At 46.8% G+C, this 16,136-nt stretch overlaps 7 protein-coding genes across 7 annotated transcripts; 3 read left to right on the forward strand and 4 right to left on the reverse strand.

Moving 5' to 3' along the window:
- Window positions 1–23: 23 nt before the first annotated feature.
- On the reverse strand, window positions 24–5,167 carry SPPG_00950 (uncharacterized protein). Its single transcript, XM_016749277.1, has 20 exons — window positions 4,116–5,167; window positions 3,922–4,059; window positions 3,792–3,866; window positions 3,330–3,712; window positions 2,494–3,259; window positions 2,395–2,431; window positions 2,261–2,335; window positions 2,135–2,203; window positions 2,042–2,067; window positions 1,928–1,972; window positions 1,849–1,868; window positions 1,725–1,781; window positions 1,419–1,671; window positions 1,311–1,353; window positions 1,156–1,245; window positions 1,035–1,085; window positions 907–965; window positions 648–838; window positions 514–578; window positions 24–454 (listed from the first exon to the last, which is right to left on the reverse strand). Exons 2-20 carry the CDS (start codon window positions 3,998–4,000, stop codon window positions 61–63), a joined length of 2,778 nt encoding a protein of 925 aa, XP_016611506.1. The 5' UTR covers window positions 4,001–4,059; window positions 4,116–5,167; the 3' UTR covers window positions 24–60.
- A 173-nt stretch (window positions 5,168–5,340) lies between these two features.
- Window positions 5,341–6,980, forward strand: SPPG_00951 (uncharacterized protein). The gene is made up of 3 exons (XM_016749278.1): window positions 5,341–5,368; window positions 5,430–5,495; window positions 5,568–6,980. Exon 3 carries the CDS (start codon window positions 6,180–6,182, stop codon window positions 6,855–6,857), a length of 678 nt encoding a protein of 225 aa, XP_016611507.1. The 5' UTR covers window positions 5,341–5,368; window positions 5,430–5,495; window positions 5,568–6,179; the 3' UTR covers window positions 6,858–6,980.
- A 73-nt stretch (window positions 6,981–7,053) lies between these two features.
- On the forward strand, window positions 7,054–8,757 carry SPPG_00952 (uncharacterized protein). Its single transcript, XM_016749279.1, has 8 exons — window positions 7,054–7,154; window positions 7,222–7,247; window positions 7,323–7,669; window positions 7,769–7,928; window positions 7,995–8,030; window positions 8,092–8,155; window positions 8,209–8,566; window positions 8,630–8,757. Exons 1-8 carry the CDS (start codon window positions 7,127–7,129, stop codon window positions 8,688–8,690), a joined length of 1,080 nt encoding a protein of 359 aa, XP_016611508.1. The 5' UTR covers window positions 7,054–7,126; the 3' UTR covers window positions 8,691–8,757.
- SPPG_00953 (uncharacterized protein) lies at window positions 8,698–9,889 on the reverse strand. The gene is made up of 2 exons (XM_016749280.1): window positions 9,579–9,889; window positions 8,698–9,499 (listed from the first exon to the last, which is right to left on the reverse strand). The coding sequence occupies exons 1-2, from the start codon at window positions 9,796–9,798 to the stop codon at window positions 8,796–8,798; spliced, it is 924 nt and encodes a 307-aa protein (XP_016611509.1). The 5' UTR covers window positions 9,799–9,889; the 3' UTR covers window positions 8,698–8,795.
- A 45-nt stretch (window positions 9,890–9,934) lies between these two features.
- Window positions 9,935–11,458, reverse strand: SPPG_00954 (uncharacterized protein). Its single transcript, XM_016749281.1, has 5 exons — window positions 10,917–11,458; window positions 10,823–10,839; window positions 10,628–10,748; window positions 10,189–10,560; window positions 9,935–10,129 (listed from the first exon to the last, which is right to left on the reverse strand). The coding sequence occupies exons 1-5, from the start codon at window positions 11,282–11,284 to the stop codon at window positions 10,093–10,095; spliced, it is 915 nt and encodes a 304-aa protein (XP_016611510.1). The 5' UTR covers window positions 11,285–11,458; the 3' UTR covers window positions 9,935–10,092.
- Window positions 10,867–12,888, forward strand: SPPG_00955 (uncharacterized protein). The gene is made up of 4 exons (XM_016749282.1): window positions 10,867–12,160; window positions 12,245–12,385; window positions 12,458–12,533; window positions 12,597–12,888. The coding sequence occupies exons 1-4, from the start codon at window positions 11,961–11,963 to the stop codon at window positions 12,822–12,824; spliced, it is 645 nt and encodes a 214-aa protein (XP_016611511.1). The 5' UTR covers window positions 10,867–11,960; the 3' UTR covers window positions 12,825–12,888.
- Window positions 12,798–16,085, reverse strand: SPPG_00956 (DNA mismatch repair protein MutL). Its single transcript, XM_016749283.1, has 13 exons — window positions 15,970–16,085; window positions 15,764–15,874; window positions 15,504–15,703; window positions 15,333–15,426; window positions 15,124–15,258; window positions 14,858–15,059; window positions 14,637–14,785; window positions 14,475–14,573; window positions 14,347–14,404; window positions 13,874–14,275; window positions 13,705–13,813; window positions 13,477–13,639; window positions 12,798–13,414 (listed from the first exon to the last, which is right to left on the reverse strand). The coding sequence occupies exons 1-13, from the start codon at window positions 16,057–16,059 to the stop codon at window positions 12,893–12,895; spliced, it is 2,334 nt and encodes a 777-aa protein (XP_016611512.1). The 5' UTR covers window positions 16,060–16,085; the 3' UTR covers window positions 12,798–12,892.
- Between the last annotated feature and the right edge of the window lie 51 nt (window positions 16,086–16,136).

The raw sequence follows: 16,136 nt of genomic DNA on the forward strand, positions 1-16,136 counted from the left end.
TGCTGCAATGCTATGCCATTTTATGGCGGTTTTGAAAGTGGCGTAAACTGCCTTTCCATTTTATTTCCCTTCCGCTGCATGCACACCAATCCAGTCTTCACTTGGAGGGTGTTCTATGTACATTTTGCATCTTGCAAGCAGCGTTTTGGATGGGCCATCGTCTGCAATTTCGATTGCCTTTGCAAATAGGTCCGCTGCTTCCGCAAAATTCCGCTGTCGATAAAGTGATAATGCTGTTGCATACAGTTCTTGCGCACGTACGACCTCATCCGCCAGGATGTCGTCTTTTCGTCCGAGCAGCTCGAAGATGTCCACTTTCGTACTTTTACCCGTCACAATGACAGTATCTATGTGGCGGGTGAGGAATGCGTCTCCCGTCTCCTTCAAGGTATTCTCCGTAACAAGGATCGTTACATTGTAAGCTTTTGTCAGTCCTTCAGTGCGTGACGCCAAACTATCAGAAGTGTTAATAAGATGCTTATGTCATTTTGAATGAGAGCGCCTGGTCCTTACTTCACAGCATCTCCTATACAACTGAATTCCATTCGCTTGATAGATCCTATGTTTCCCGATAGGACCTGCTCATTATGAGACGATTAGACTATTTTCTTAGTGAACCCACAGTCATGTAGAAATGGGCTACCGACCATGCCAGTATTAATGCCTATTCCAATTTTTATTGGTCGCTTCCCGGTCGCAATCCGCCCTTCATTCAGAATCAGAAGACAATCCCGCATCCGCAAGGCGGCATTGCAGGCGTGTATTCCGTCCTCGGCAGAGACAAATGGGACTCCAAATACTGCCATAACGGCATCCCCGATGTACTTGTCCAGGATCCCTGGAATTGTTGAGATTATCATAGGCCATTCAGCGTTCCATCTGGCCGCATTTCACACTGCAGCTCACCTTGCTCTGACATAATCGCATTGACGGCATCGCTGAAGTGGTGATTTAACAACTCCACTCTGCATGGGGGTTTCAAAGGTTCGTAAGTTCACATTTGCTTCGAGTCGGCTGTGCCCTGTCGTACATACACTTCGTGTGGCTCCATCGATTCTGCTATTGAGGTAAACGATCTGATGTCGCTGTATAGTTTGGATAATGAAACCCTGAACACGTGTTGGCAACTATGGGGCAGATACGACAATGACTTACCTGAAGAGGATGGTAACTTTCTTTCGTTTCCCCCCTAACTGTGAGCCATCCTCCTCCATGACCTGCTTGGCAAGGGCGGGCGACATATATCTGAGGAGATACGCCATCGATTCATCAAAATGCAATCACTCGAAGTACGATACAATTTATCACACCTTCCAAGCGTCATAACCGCTCGCTTTTCGGCCGAGATATCATCTAAGGTGTCATATTTAAGCGAACTAGCTTTCAGCCATCCGCATTCTTACCATCCTGTGACTCACCTAGCACCATGACCACTCCTTTCTGCTCACCGAGCAAAGGCATTATTTGGTAATTAATGAAGGTGGAACCTTTTGGTCCTCTTAGTTCGTATTCGGCGGAGTACACTGGTGTCCCTTGCTGGTAAACGGAGAGGATATCGTTCAAAAGATGGTAGTTTTCCTTCTCTCCGATCCATTTAGCCACGGGGGCGCCTGTTACAAACTCTTCCGTAACGCCAAGGGCGTTTAGAAACCATGGGCGGTTCATGGTATTCTAAAAAAAAGTATGAACAACTTCCACACCTCAGCCAAGCATTAACAGCGTACCATTCTCATATTTTCCGAGAGAGTTATAACGCAACTCGTGATACTGCTCAAGATGCTCTAAATCAAGAAAGCAAATATCTGCTTGGTATCTGTGTAGGATCCCTTGATGAAGAAGGGAACATACCTGCAGGTACGCACGCATATCTAAATGCCAGAGCGCTATGAATATATGTAGATCACTTTACAATACGTGCCAATCTCACCTTCTGTCTTTTTGAACAGCTGGGATTTTTCAATTGCAACGGCGGCTGAAGTGATCCGCACTCTGGCGTTAGTGGGATCATTGGAAAATCATGCTGCCGATGTGAGCATCTTACCTTGAGCTGAAAAGGAGCTCAGAATCCTTGCATCCCAGAAGAAAACTGTTGGTAAGGTAATGCGCATCTCTTTTACGGGTTGTCCCTCCTCACCTCTCATCATCGGCGGAAAATGGACCACCGTGCTTGTTGATCATTTGCGTCACCCCAATATTTTCACCACTAAATGTCCTCCATATTGGTATCCTACTTCCGACCAAATGGTGTCACACGTAATACCTGATATTTTTTATGGGCATGCACAAGATGTTCTTTGTAACATATCCAGTCTGCTTGTCCACTTCCGGGTTGAACCTGTGCCAATCATCGTTTAGCGATCGGATGTGGGCCATATTGATGAGGCCCAAGCGTACCGCGGATCTTTATATGCATCAGGGATGTTTACGGAATCTGGAAAGCACATGTAAGGCTGAATGCAAAGAGACCACTAATCTTGCTCACATCCAACACACCTCCAGAAGTGTATGCATAGCCAGCAATTCCCGCGTTCAGAGCAATTCGGATTTCCTGGACAGAATCACGACCCTGAATGTGAGCGCGCAGGTATTTGCCTTCTGAATCCCGGAGAAACAATGTACATCGGTCGGCAGATAGTAGTTCTTTTGCGGAATCCATGATCATTTTGATCAAATGGTCGAGTTCTAATGTGGATCCCAAAGATCGGGTTGTTTCCAACAAAACTTCGACCTTCTTTTGTGTTTTCATCATTGTTTCGTAGATCTGCCCGTTTTTGATTATGACACCCGCGGTTTGCGCAAGTGCCTTGATGAGAAATTCATCCTCATGATTGAAGTACATCGGATTGCCATTAGTGCTGACTTTATTTACAGCTTGTAGGACACCTTTGAGTATGTTGTCACGCGTGCGAATGGGAACCGAGAGAATTGAATGTGCTAAAATGTGCGTCCCGCGTATATCTACTTCTGCGTCAAAGCGTTCGTTATGCATTGCATCCCGGATGTTTGCAATTTGCTCGCTTTGGGCGACCCATCCCGCAATTCCGGAGCCGGGTGGGTGCCTGACATCAGGGAAGTCATATACGTCTAAATTTGTGTCAAAATCCTTCGGAACAATCTCCCCGTTTCGGTCCACCAAGAAAAGCAGTATCATTTCCGCTTGGAGCATGGGTGCCCCGTCCTTGATAATCTGCCTCATTGCGCTCTGCAAATCCACGTCTAGTGATATAGAGCTACTAACTGAAAGCAGTTTGTCCACTTTCTATCTCACAGCTCCAAAGTTAGGAAATCAAGTTTGAAGTGCTTCACAGTAGTAAGTTTTTCCTGCGTACCTCAAAAAGAACAAGTAAATGTTTGATTATCTGCGAACGGGTGGTTTTGTCCGTCTTTTCCACATGGTCGAGGAACTGAGGCTGGAAATATTTATTTAAAAGCCCTGCAATTAGAGATCTTTCGTCACCGTCGGCAGTTTGTGGAGGTGTCGATCTGTCTTCGAATCCGGTAACGGGAGCAGACGGAATAGCAATGACAGTTGGCTTCCCTGTATCATCATTTAAAGGCAAGGATACGAGAGAGTTTGTCGAAGAGTCATCTGGTGACCTCCCACTCGCGCCTGTCACTGGCGTAGAGGAGCGACCCGGTGTTGGAAGCCTTCTGGGTTTGTATCTACTCATGGATCGATCCGCAAGTATGGAGCGCCTACTATCAGCGAGGACTAGACTTGGCAAATAAGATCGAAAACTTAGTGTGCCGAATCTGATTTGTAACTTCGGAGCAAAATAATATATGCTTACTCTTCCCCATTCCGGCCACTGCCTCCAAAATTGTAGCTATTCCATCCTGTTCATAGATACTTGTCTTTGCAAGGGCTTTGCTGGACCTGTTAGCGTGCAAAGACCTGAAGTGCAGATTCGGTCGACATACCATTTCTCTCAGTTACCATCTGCAGCAGAGCAGAGGCCTTTACTTGCACCTCAACTATATCAGGAGAAAATTTTCTCATCAATGCTAGCAATATTTGAATTGCTCCCTTGTCATAGAGGACGTCCGTTGCAATCGCCTCTGCAGAAAAAGGCAGATTAGTCAATTGGAGTAGGACGGGTCAGCAACGATCTTACATTGTGTAACAAACAGAACCTACGGTTCTCCTCTGCTAATGCAATCAAGCAGTTCAAAGCTTCAACAATTTGCTCCTGAGCACAATCGGTGTCCGTAAGAGTCGATAGGTACGATTCTAAGGCCGACATGTCCGAGCTGGTAAACGTCTTCCTTACACGACCTGCATATTCTTCGTCTGCTACTAATTGCTGAGGCTCAATGTTTTGCGCTCTTGGGTGTCCGCTTCGCCTTCTGTCTCCAAAGGTTATATCACTTTCGCGAAGGAGGATGGATCCATCAGCGGTGTGTGCCCGCGTATGTCGAGATCCAGTGGCAGGGGACCGCTCATGCAGCAATGCCGCAGAGGGACGGTTTGAGTTTTTGCTTTGTGCGTAATGCTGTCTCGCGTAAAAACCGGCGGTATAAGCACCTATCGGATGGGATAGGGAATGTGCTGGTGTATGTGAAAGCAGTTCTGGCGGTCTTGGCAGCATACCGCCTTGCACCTCTGATCCGTCCAGCCTAACAAAAGTTGCATTGCCTACACTACTGGATGCTGGATATGCAATCGGCACTGGATTGCCAGCTGTTGCGTGATTTTTCTGGACGCCACGGCCTTCCGCCTTCTCATTCCCAAGGGACCAACGTCGCGAGCCCGCAGTGATAGGTCTGCCTTTTCTCAGATCCTTTGCTGTTTGGGCTCGTCTTCCACCAACTTTTGCGGTAGCCGAAAGTGGGGCTGAGGGACTCGTTGTGAAGCGCCGCAGATACAGCAAAGCATCTTTGTCCCTTGCTACTGCCTTTGTCTTAATGGTCGCAATTGCAGCACTGTTTGAGATAAATGTGCTGTCAACCAGAGATGATGTTTTGCTACGAGCAGTGGCTGCCCGGTCGACGCTGCGAGAAAGGTGGGGCGATGATGTCTGTTCCTTGTCCTTAACGTGATCATTCTCTCCCAGCGACAGGATGTTCAGCACCTTTGGAGAATGTTGCTCCGCCTTGGAAAGTGTCATGGCGGACGATTTATTACATCCACCCAAGAGCTTTAGACCTCAAGAGCGAAACGTTGCGGTTTATGTAGGTAGTTATCATGATGAAACTGGTCTTCGCTTACCAAACTTATTGGTAAGCAATTCGAATGTTTGATTGTTTCCACCTTGGAATGCATTTTCCCACTGAAATGCGCGTTCTCCGCTCCACAGAAACCGTTTCTTCCCACTGCCACTCCATCTTGAACGATCCATCCTCAAGTTGATTCTGATCCGACGTTAACGTAGGCTGTCATGGTCTTGATTTCATTGATTTGTGAATAGATCCTAACGTAGGGCTTATAGTCTTCTGCTTTGAGATTCGACGACTCAAACCAGGACTGAGTCAGCGAACTATCGCTCCACACCTTGGTAAGACTTGTTAGCTAGCTCGCCATGCTATTTGAAGCATGTCTCTGAACCTGGAGTTAATGCTGGAATAAGGCAGATTGTAGTCTACTGAATTGGCTTTCCGTCCCGTTCCTTTTCCAAGTCAATATGGAAAGTTCCCACACGTACACGATCGAGAAGTATTCACGCTTGTATCCTGGAACGTCAGGTACCGGCGATTCCACCGGATGGGTATTTCTGGCTGACAAGCCTATGGGTGTTACTATTACGGAGAACAATACAGGTGGGGGCATGTTGAGGGTTTTTGTTATGGTGCCCAAAACGGTGGAGCTGGTAGGTGGAATGATGCATTTGCGAGTACCCGAACGACTACCCAACTGTTGCGCAGGAGATGCATGATTTATCAAAAGAACGAATCGAAGCGGCACGGCTGATTGTGTTACAAAAGGATTTAGTCATCTATGTCAAGTACAGTGCGGACAACGTGAGTTCTGAGCATCTGATCCGTTGCATCATGTCGTTTAATCAGTGGGTGTCATGTAGGGCGCTATTCGCAGGTTTCAGCTGAAATTTCGGCAAGATACCGATCGAGCGTCATGTGCGACTGTTCTGTCCCGTTTCGTAGCTGTGAAGTCGATACAACCTACCGCATCCCGGCCGCTGGCCATTCAAACACAAGCTGGGTTATCTGCTGGCATATCTGAAATGTCTCCTATTCACCTATCTCCTACCACTTCATGCGAAGTAAGCTATGAACACCCCCGAACTTCTAAACTACATGGATTGCGCTTACCAACGCCCGTATCCCCGCTGTCGACGGCAACAAATGTCGACACGTCAACTTCAACTGGACGGGCCTTGGATTACTTTAACCAGCCTTCAGCCGTTTGCTCGAATAGACCATCTTTGGGATCGACACTGGAGTGTAGCTTGCCTTTGATGTCCACTGTCACCCCGCAGTCATGTTCGAATGATATCCTACATGCGTCCACATCGGGATCTCCTGACGCACAGAAAAATCATACATGTATTCCGTCGATTGCGTGCCTCAAGAATGCAAATTCTACCGCTCATAATGAGGCAACTGGGAGCCATGCATTGCAGGCTGCGTGTTCGCATTCGAAGGCTTCACCACAGCTGTCTGACATTCCAGTTCAGCAAGGAAAAATAGTTCAGGCGGCTGCAACGGAATATGCTCAGATAACAAAGACACTGGACAATGTCTTTGGTGAAACTGGAACGATCAATCTAGATTACCTGTCCGATGCCGGTCTATGCTCTCTACTTCGCAAAATTATGCAGAACAAAGAGTTTCAAACCCTATTAACCCGGATAGATTTTGACGGTCTTAAAGAGGTATTGGACACATATGATAGCCTGTGATTACTTGTACCTATTGTTTTTATTTTGCACGCTGAATTAGATAGACGAGTAGTACTTTTAAGTTTAACAGGTTGTTTTTAGATATTCAATGACCAGCAATATAGAATATGGCTTGGTTTTATTCGGTGGCTTGATCCAGACATTACAATGCTTAGTCACGAGGAAGTATCTTGCTTCCGCGGGGTTTTGGTCGTCGGAGCGAGTGACATTACAGCAAGACACATCCCACCATCACTGTCCTTATTGCCGGCAGAGGATCCTGAATTACGATGACCTCGAATGACCCAGGACACATTGGTGAGTTTGGTTTCTGTAGGACAGCAGAACTGTACATGCTGGCTAAGCGATCCTTTTGATTTGCTAGACAACCTCAGCGAAGAGGAAGATGCCGTAAAGTGTTCCTTTCATAATATCCCATAACGGGCTCCTATCTACTGAAACAACGCTAACATCCTCATCCGTCAGTACCTCCGCGGATACTGGATGGCTCTTTTTGATGCGATAGCCGAAGCTACCTCTGACCAAACAGCGGAAACTGGCTCGACAGAGAATGTGCTAAAGAGCCCGCTAATGGAAGAATTTTGGCTGGCATGTGCACACGATCGACCTGATCAACTTATGCTCCGCTATCTTCGAGCTCGCAAATGGGATGTTGATAAGGCTGTCGCGATGGTCATGGCTACACTGAATTGGAGGAAGGAATTTGGTGTACGAAATGTTCTGGAGGTTGGGGAGAGAGGATTGGATTTGAGTGAGTTGCAGTCTGGTAAAAGCTACTTTCATGGGGTTGATTGCAATGGAAGGCCCTGCTGGTACGTTGTCTGAGAACAGTGAGAATGCACCGAAAATGAAACGCTTAACTATCTCGTCCTACAACACATCACCGACCCTGTTTTTTTGGTTCATCGCAGTTATGTTCATGTACAACTGCACGACAAAAACACAGTTGATCGGGAAAAGACAAAGGCTCTCACCGTTCTGACACTAGAAACCGGACGCTTAGTTCTTGAGCCTCCGCAGGAAATGGCGACCATCATTTTTGATATGACAAATTTCGGAATGAAAAACATGGTATTTTGCTTATTCATGGATGGAACATTTTTGTACCTTTTTTTGATCTATGTCTCCTTTCTCCAGGACTACGATTTTCTAAAGTTCCTATTGACGTGCATGGTGAGTAAACAGCATAACCACTGTCGCTGGAAAATGTATTGATGGCCTGGAAACACCACAGCAAGACTATTATCCAGAAAGTCTCGGTGGTGCTCTTGTCGTCAATGCACCGTGGATATTCAATGGTACGTTCCCTGTCACCTTGGTTGCTGTTGCTCGCTAGCTGATGATTATTTAGGTTGTTGGACAATCATTCGCCCATGGCTGGATCCTGTTGTTGTTTCCAAGGTGCACTTTATCAAATCCTCGGAACTCTTTAATTACGTTGATGAAAAGCAGATTCCTGAACGCTTGGGCGGCTCCAGCACAAATTTTGTGTACCTACCTCCGAGCGCTGAAGAGGAGAAAGAATACCAACGATGGCGTGCGGACAAAGAGGGCAGCGCAGAGGCCTGGACTAAATATCGGGCTGCGGCTGAGCGCTTCGGGGGTTTGACAGCGGCATGGGCCCGTGGTGATATGGATAAAGTGACGGATAGAAGAGAGGCAGAGCGGAACTTGAAGGATGCATACTACGCATTGTCACCATATTTGAGGTAGGAGCGGTTCGCATGACGTTGCAAATTCGACTTTTTCTAAAGCTTTCAACGCGTTCAAAGAACGAAAACTGTATATCATCGACGTGGGGTCATTAATGATCCTGGTTTTAGTAGACACTAACTGCACATTGGACATTAAACACTTGTAATATTTAAGCGACAAAATTAACCATTACAAAAACACGACACATTATAACTAATTAACTAAAAGATAAGCGACCAGCGCTTATTGTTCCATATCAGAAGCATCATTAGTGGGTACTACGTCCTGAGGTGGGACTCTGCTATTGCTGGATCCACTGGAATTACGGGTCCCTGACGATTTGGCGGTCGAACTTGATGACGGGCGCACCGAAGGGGGACGATCCGCAGTGTCAAACGTTACGCTCCCTGGAGATGCCTTTACAGGTGATTGAGGTACGTCTTGACCCAAGACATAAGTTCTGGAGGAGCTGGGCGGAGCTACATTCTCTGGAAGAACATGTGTTTTTTGTCTTGGTTTGGAAAGCGGGCTAGGTGGTGATGGCGGGGACGTGGCTCGGAGCGATGTATTAATACGTCCCACATGACCCAAGGGAGTGTTGTCGTCATCATCCTCGTCTACGGGAGGCTGCTGACTTGCTTTATTTAATCGCTCAAATTCAAAGACAGCATCAAGAGTAGGGCTAGCAGCACCATCTCTCAGGTCACCCATTGTTCGCTCTGCCATGATGCTCATGGCTTTGCCAAACGCTTCATTCCACTCTTGATATTCAGTAGAGGAAGTTGCAGCGAATCGGTAGTCATACGGTTTCACGTCAATATGAACAGCAAAATTACAAGCTGAGCGTAGTTGCGACTCATCCGACATGCCTCGAATGTCGGAAAAGTGAATGAAAGTAGGTGAGCTCGTAGAGTGTTCTGATGACATTATAATCAACAAAGGTGTGCCTAAACCCGAAAACGCAGTGAGTATCTGACTCTTTCGTGCGGACCTAAACGTTGAACGACTGGACAAGTTTCCACGTACCTCGTACTGCAGCGCACGCAACGTTGCCAAGCCAGGGGACCGTCTTAACTTCCAAGCCTGTTGCGGGGTCCGTCTTGAACACTGCCGCAAAGACCTCTTGAACATCCTGAACAGAAAGTGGTGCACACAGGACAACATATCTCTTGAGCGGTGGAAGCGCCGACCGCTTCTGCGACAGGACTCCCGCCTTGAGGATGCACCGGTGATATGCCGTAACCATCGCAATCTTCAACTATATGGGAGTAAGCCCACCACTGAAATCGCAGAAATGCAATGTTCAAGGGTAAAATGAAGAGTGATCTCTAAAAAATAAAAAGGGAGAACACACACAGCAAAATGCAGCGCAAAGCCTCGAACTCCTGGTCAGTGGCACAGTCACAGTAACAAGTAAATTTTTGAGGAAAAACTTTCGCGCAACTTTTAAAAGTCAGCAATTTACATGATGAAGAGTTTCGATCATCACATGAACCAAAAAAAACACAATAAAAACAAAAACTATTCTGAATTCGGATCATCACATTGCGTTGATGACGAGAGGATGAGCGCTAGCGCTGGAAGGATGGGTTGAATTTACATCGTAAGGAAGATAAAAACCAGTAGCGATGCTCACCTGAGGAGGAATTTAGTGACGTCGTCAGCGTCGGGTGTTGGCATAACACTTGTTGAATGGCCAGTCCCAATTTCGTGTTGTTGTTGCGGGTAAGGGAGATGAAATCCACATTGATAATTCATAGCTTGATAATTCATAGCCGGCATTTGCGACACGTGCGATAGCTCTACAAAGTTGAGAGCCTTTGGGTTTCCTGGAGTGCGAGGTAGTGAATCTGCCGGTGTTAACATTGGGAGCTGTTTTTCCACGGCCGTGGGATGCTGCGGAGGCATGACGTTGGTAAACTCTGCATCTTGATGAGCAAAGAGCGGTTGGATCTGTTCATAGATGCCATTTTTGATAGCAAAATATTTTGCGTGATCGGCGGGAACCCTGCTTGGCCCGAGTTTATGCTTTCAGAATGGGCATATGTAAGGTATTCCGCTGACCCGAACCTTACCATGTTCCTTGGAAGCTCGCCGCCCCACCCTGGACTTTTTCGTGCTCATGCCCATGCCGAAGTTCTTTGGAAAGAATCCTGCTCCGTTGTCCCTTTGGCATGCCAGCCGCTTTGCAAATATCTTTGGAATTATGGGTTATAGTTAGCAGGTGGAGTTCTGGACTGAGACAATTAATTGCACGACATCTGGCTTACGGGTGAGATTGATCCAACTTTGAATGGAAATTTGGCCCTAATCAGATTACGGCTGGCCTAATGTCTCGAACAATAGGACTGTACGCAAACCTACCCGTCGCTCTTCCGCCTCATCACAGGTGTGCCATTAACGCATATCTGGAAAGCCTGATAATCATTATACCGACTGGTACCCAAGCTTGCTGAGCCGGTCGACATGCGTCTTTTGCGATTCTGGCTGCCGCCGTCAACCGATGACTTAACTGGCAGCCTTTCATATGGTTTGTTCCGAGATTGGGCGACTTTCAGCCTCTTCATAATCATTTTGTCCGTTGAAAGTTGGAATGACGCGGGCAGCTGAAAGTGCATCCGGGTATCCTCGGGGCGCACAAAATTTAAGCGTCCTTCAATTGTCTGGCCTCCAAAGGCCTCATTGCACAAGTCAGCAAACTTCTGCACTTGTTGGGCAATGTCCCCGTCCATTTGTAAAGTATGTTGTTATCCAGCTTGTTGATACGTGCTTTGGTTCCGTGGAAAAGATGAAGACGGGACGCTGTTGGAAGTTTTTCAACCTATGAGGATATTCAATAGGAGGGGTATCTGTTGAACGCCTCGTTATTTTTTTGGGGGTGTATTGGGGGTTGAAATGCCCTGGGGATGGAAACCCAACAAGAAAATAGGGGCCTAGTCGAGTAAGGACTAAGGATCTGATGACTAGTACTCATTAGACTATTTTTAGGTGACTAAGCCATCGCAACACCTTGTGCTCACAGCGGGGGGGCACTTTTGAACACACACACTTTAACTTTTTTTTTTAAGTCCATCCGATCTATTTCTCGCCTGATCTCCAGTTGTCAAATTGCCGTGCGAGGTTGGATATGTCCTACCCGCTTCACCTTGTCCGTGGAATACGCTCTGTTGCTGTTAGTGAACCACTAGTTGAACCCTACAAGCACGGACAAGCCGTGTATTCCTCTTGCCCATATCCGTCAGAGGAACAAGTCTTTTGGTAGCGAGCGTTCGGTGGGGTTAAGCTGCCCCCGCCACAGAGGGAGAGGCATCTTCTGTATCCGCTTGACACAGCTTCTGGTCCTTCAATATCGTCGCTGCTTGGAAATACAAGCCGTTACTACGGGTACGAACGAGAGCAGTCAACACTATGCGAGGAGGCGGAGCGGAAGGGCCAAGCAGCTCAGAGGTGCCTGAGCGCATACATGTCCCGCCATTGTTCCACCTCTGCGATACCGAAGTTATTTTCAATCTGGTTACCGGAATGATGAATAGATTGATAGCGCATAATGATCGAATTCCTCTGACTTCAGCAAGCATAACGCGCTTTCACTCTCGTGCTCCACCAGGGTCAGTCTTTTCTTGCAAAAAAAAGGAGGTCCGGGCAAGACGATGGTCGTCCTAATATCTGCTTTTGTTCAATGCAAATTTCAGGATTAAATTGGAAGATTACCTGCGTCGGATTCTCAAGTTTGCAGGACTCGAACCATCAGTTCTCCTCCTCCTTTTAGTTTATATTGACCGTGTGTGCGAGGTACATCGCACTTTTACAATATCCAGTTTAACTGTACATAGGTGGGTTAACATTGGTGTACGCCCTTCTCTCTGTTTGCGGAAACCTATTCATCTTTGATGTTTCTTGGCTAGATTCGTAATTGCCGCTGTTGCGGTGGGAAGTAAAGCGACTTCTGACATATATTGCACTAATACATATTATGCGAAGGTGAGAATCAACGTTTACTTTGACATCTCGGCCCATGCTCACTTTTGTATTGCTCCTTGTTAGGTGGGCGGCATATCACTTCAAGAGCTGAACATGATGGAATTGGAATTCTGCGGTCTCATTGGGTGGAGACTCTCTTGTTCAGTTGACATTCTTCAGCGATACTACGTAAATCTTATCCGAACGAGTCAGCTCTATGCGCTAGGCGCAGAAGAAGTGAAGACTCTGACGAATGATATCAACGTCAGTGAACCAAAGGGGCAAGGGCCGGACCCGAATACTACCGATTGATTGCAATGTAACTATTTAACATTAAAATATACAAAGAGGATATCATGGGCACAAGAAATCCGGATGTACTAGCATCTTTCAAAGACTCTATACAAGTCTGGCAAGTTGGCCAGCTGGACTATAGTGCCATCCCCGGCCATGGCTTGGGGAGCTACGAAATGTTCCTTTAGAGCGGGGAACACTACGTGTTGCACAACCCAGCGGTAAGCTGCCATAGCCTCGTTCGCTTGCTTACTGCTGTCTCCTTGGGAACTCTTACTCCTATCAGCCAAGCCAATAACCATGGGGACCGTATGATGATGCCCTTGTTCATCTCCATCATTCCAACCGCTTGATGGCTCGAGCGGTATTGAAGGTTCTAGAGCGTAAAGGAGACCTAACTCTCGTGAAAAGCCCTCAAAACAAGGCTTTTCAGCATCCCAATCAACTTCACTCCCGATTCGTAGTAGGAATAATGGTAATTTGTCCACATTGGGGACATAGCCACGAAGGAGGACGGGCAAGCTGAGGATCTCTCCCGCCTCACTGACATGGAACGAAAAATACTCCAGCAACATGTCGCGCCGCTCAACCAGTATCTTTCTGCATTCCTTCATGATGGAGACGCGTCAGGAGAGCAAAGTATAGCCGACCACACAAATACACGCCTCACCTCCGCTATTTCCTCTTTGGACATCATATCATTAGGCCATGCACTGGTGTCCTCAGCTTCAAGAGCGATCATCACAAGATCAAATATGGAAGCTGGTTGCGAAAGTTGGATAAAGCCGAAATTGGAGAACCCCTGGAGAGCCAATTGATAGAAGAGCTCCTGACTAGAAAGAACGATATATAATGTTGCTCAAGGAGGAAGGTACAACTTAACGGAACCGCTGTATACCTTAGATTTTGATAGTCGACTAGATATAGCTTGGTTTGATGCTGGATGATGGCGAGCACATCATCGACCAATCCGACGAATGTATGTTCAGCAAAAACATCTGTCAACCCTACCAAAATGGTGAGAAATGAATGCTAGGTTTAGATATTCCTCCGAATTGATGATGTACCTTTATGACACGACTGCCGGACTTCATCTCGCAGTTCCAGTACACTTGTCAATCGTACCTCGACGGTACGCCCCTTATGCGTTATTTTATGGGGCGCAAGGTTGGATTCGGACATTCTGTCAGGCCGTACATCATTCACATCCCCTTCTTCTTCGTCAACTGATGTGGTAGTTCGCTCCTCGACTGTTGTTATTGTGGATACCTGCGTATCTTGGTTTAGATGATCAACAATCTTGAGTCGCTTCCGGGACGACTCCTCCACCCGCGTTGCCTCTTCTGCATCTTCCGGCTGATAGATTTCATTTGGGGGTATTGCTGTAGGAGCGGGTAGATGCGTAATAAAGGCATCCAGCGTTCTTGTGCGGCTGTCCGTTCGTACGAGTTTATGCTCCGGGGCTTTTGCTATACATCGCGAAACTTTATCATTGAGAAAGAGAGTAGGCAAATGGGAGATGCGATCAGCCTTAACATACTTGATTTATTGCTCCCAGGACCAGGGGTCGATACGGGCGGTGCGCCGGGAAGGAAAGTCTATTATTGGTACAATAAAAAGGCATTATGTATTCCGTTTTGTGTCACACATGAGGAAAAGGATAAAAACCTGTGTATAAAACGTGCGAGATTGATTTGCGTCTGCCAATCGGGACTGTAACACTTCGCACACGGTCTGAATGATCTTGTCTTCATTCAAAAAATGGACCTATTATTTTGACGATTAAACCACTTTCTTGTAGTTAGAACGCTTCGTATGCGAAGAACGTGCCTCACGCTTGGTTGGATGCACATTAACATCCACGTTTTCCGGCTTGATCTCCAGGCTGAGATAGACAAAGGGGTGTGTGCCTCTCGGCAGATATTCGGTATATACGGCTTCCACAGCACGCTTTAGATTTGAGCTGTCGACGGATCTGTCTGATTAATGTAGGCAAGAGGATCAGGTTCCCATTCTCTAAATACTGAGCACATTGAGGCGTTTGAACTTACGATTTATGAACAACAAAAAAATCATTTTTTTGGTGCTAAAGTTGGCATTGGACACAAGCCCCTCAAGCTTGAAGTCCCACCGGGAATCAGTGTGCTCCATTTCTAGCAGCTCCTTGGCGATGGTGGCACCAAACACGTAGCGTATATTATCCAAAGTCTTCGCCGAAGATGGGGTGTGTATGTCCGCCGTATTAGCCCCTTGCTAGTTATATGTAGACTTAGTTGCCTGCTAAACGATACTCAATGCATGCCCCTACAAATATTACCTTTTTACAAGTAAAACTGACGCGACTGTTATGTATCGCGTATTTGTGAACGATATCCAGTATTCGGTTATACTCGTCACTGGAGCTCTTCAGTGCCTTTCGCCGCGTAGGTACGTTATAAAAGAGGTCTTCTACCTTACCAAGAAAGGACGTTGTGAGAAATTCACCATCCCATGATGAGCCCTCTACTTCAAGCAGCATGACTGTACCACTATCTGGGTGCCTTGATTGCCAGCGCACGGTTTTGGATCAGCACTGGTACCTGGTTTGCCCGGTACAAGTTTCCCATCTGAATAGAAAGCTCTGGAGATGAAATCAATTAGTGCTTGCTAAACGATACGCACGCCTCCCGCGTAGGGTAATCACACACATCCACATACCGCCATGCGCAAGGTGAGTCATTCGTTTTGGTAGTTACAGTGACATGGGCAACATGGCTGATACTTGCAAGTGCCTCGCCACGGAACCCGTACGTCGCAATGTTGCTGAGATCTTCATAGCATTCCAATTTAGATGTAGCAAAACGTTCGCACACCATAGGCAGATCTTCTTTGTGTATTCCAACACCATTATCCTGAATCTTTAATAGGAGTTCATTCAGGAGTTGCTTTAAGGATTTTCTATGGTCAGTGTAACATACTTGCAAAAGTTTCAGCCCTCCGTCCTTCACCGTGATTTGAATAGACGTCGCTTGAGCATCCAGAGAGTTTTCAATCATTTCCTTTAAAGCATTCGAAGGTCTATGAATGATCTATGAGTGGTCACACGCTGCACCGTTAGCGTTCAATCCACAGGCAAGATACGCCGCTCTATCGACAATGTCAACACACTACGCCCCAAGCGTACCTCTCCAGCAGCTATCCGATTTACTACGTTTTCGTCCAAGCGCTTGATGTGCGCTACGGGGTATACGGCTCGGTCGTCATTTCTCGCCATTATCGGAAATGCATTAGGCTTCACAGTGATCTGCAAATGACATTGGTTGACTCATGTATCAATCGAAATGGGTATTA

Source organism: Spizellomyces punctatus (genome assembly GCF_000182565.1).
Source record: "Spizellomyces punctatus DAOM BR117 chromosome Unknown supercont1.2, whole genome shotgun sequence".
NCBI lineage: Eukaryota > Fungi > Chytridiomycota > Chytridiomycetes > Spizellomycetales > Spizellomycetaceae > Spizellomyces > Spizellomyces punctatus.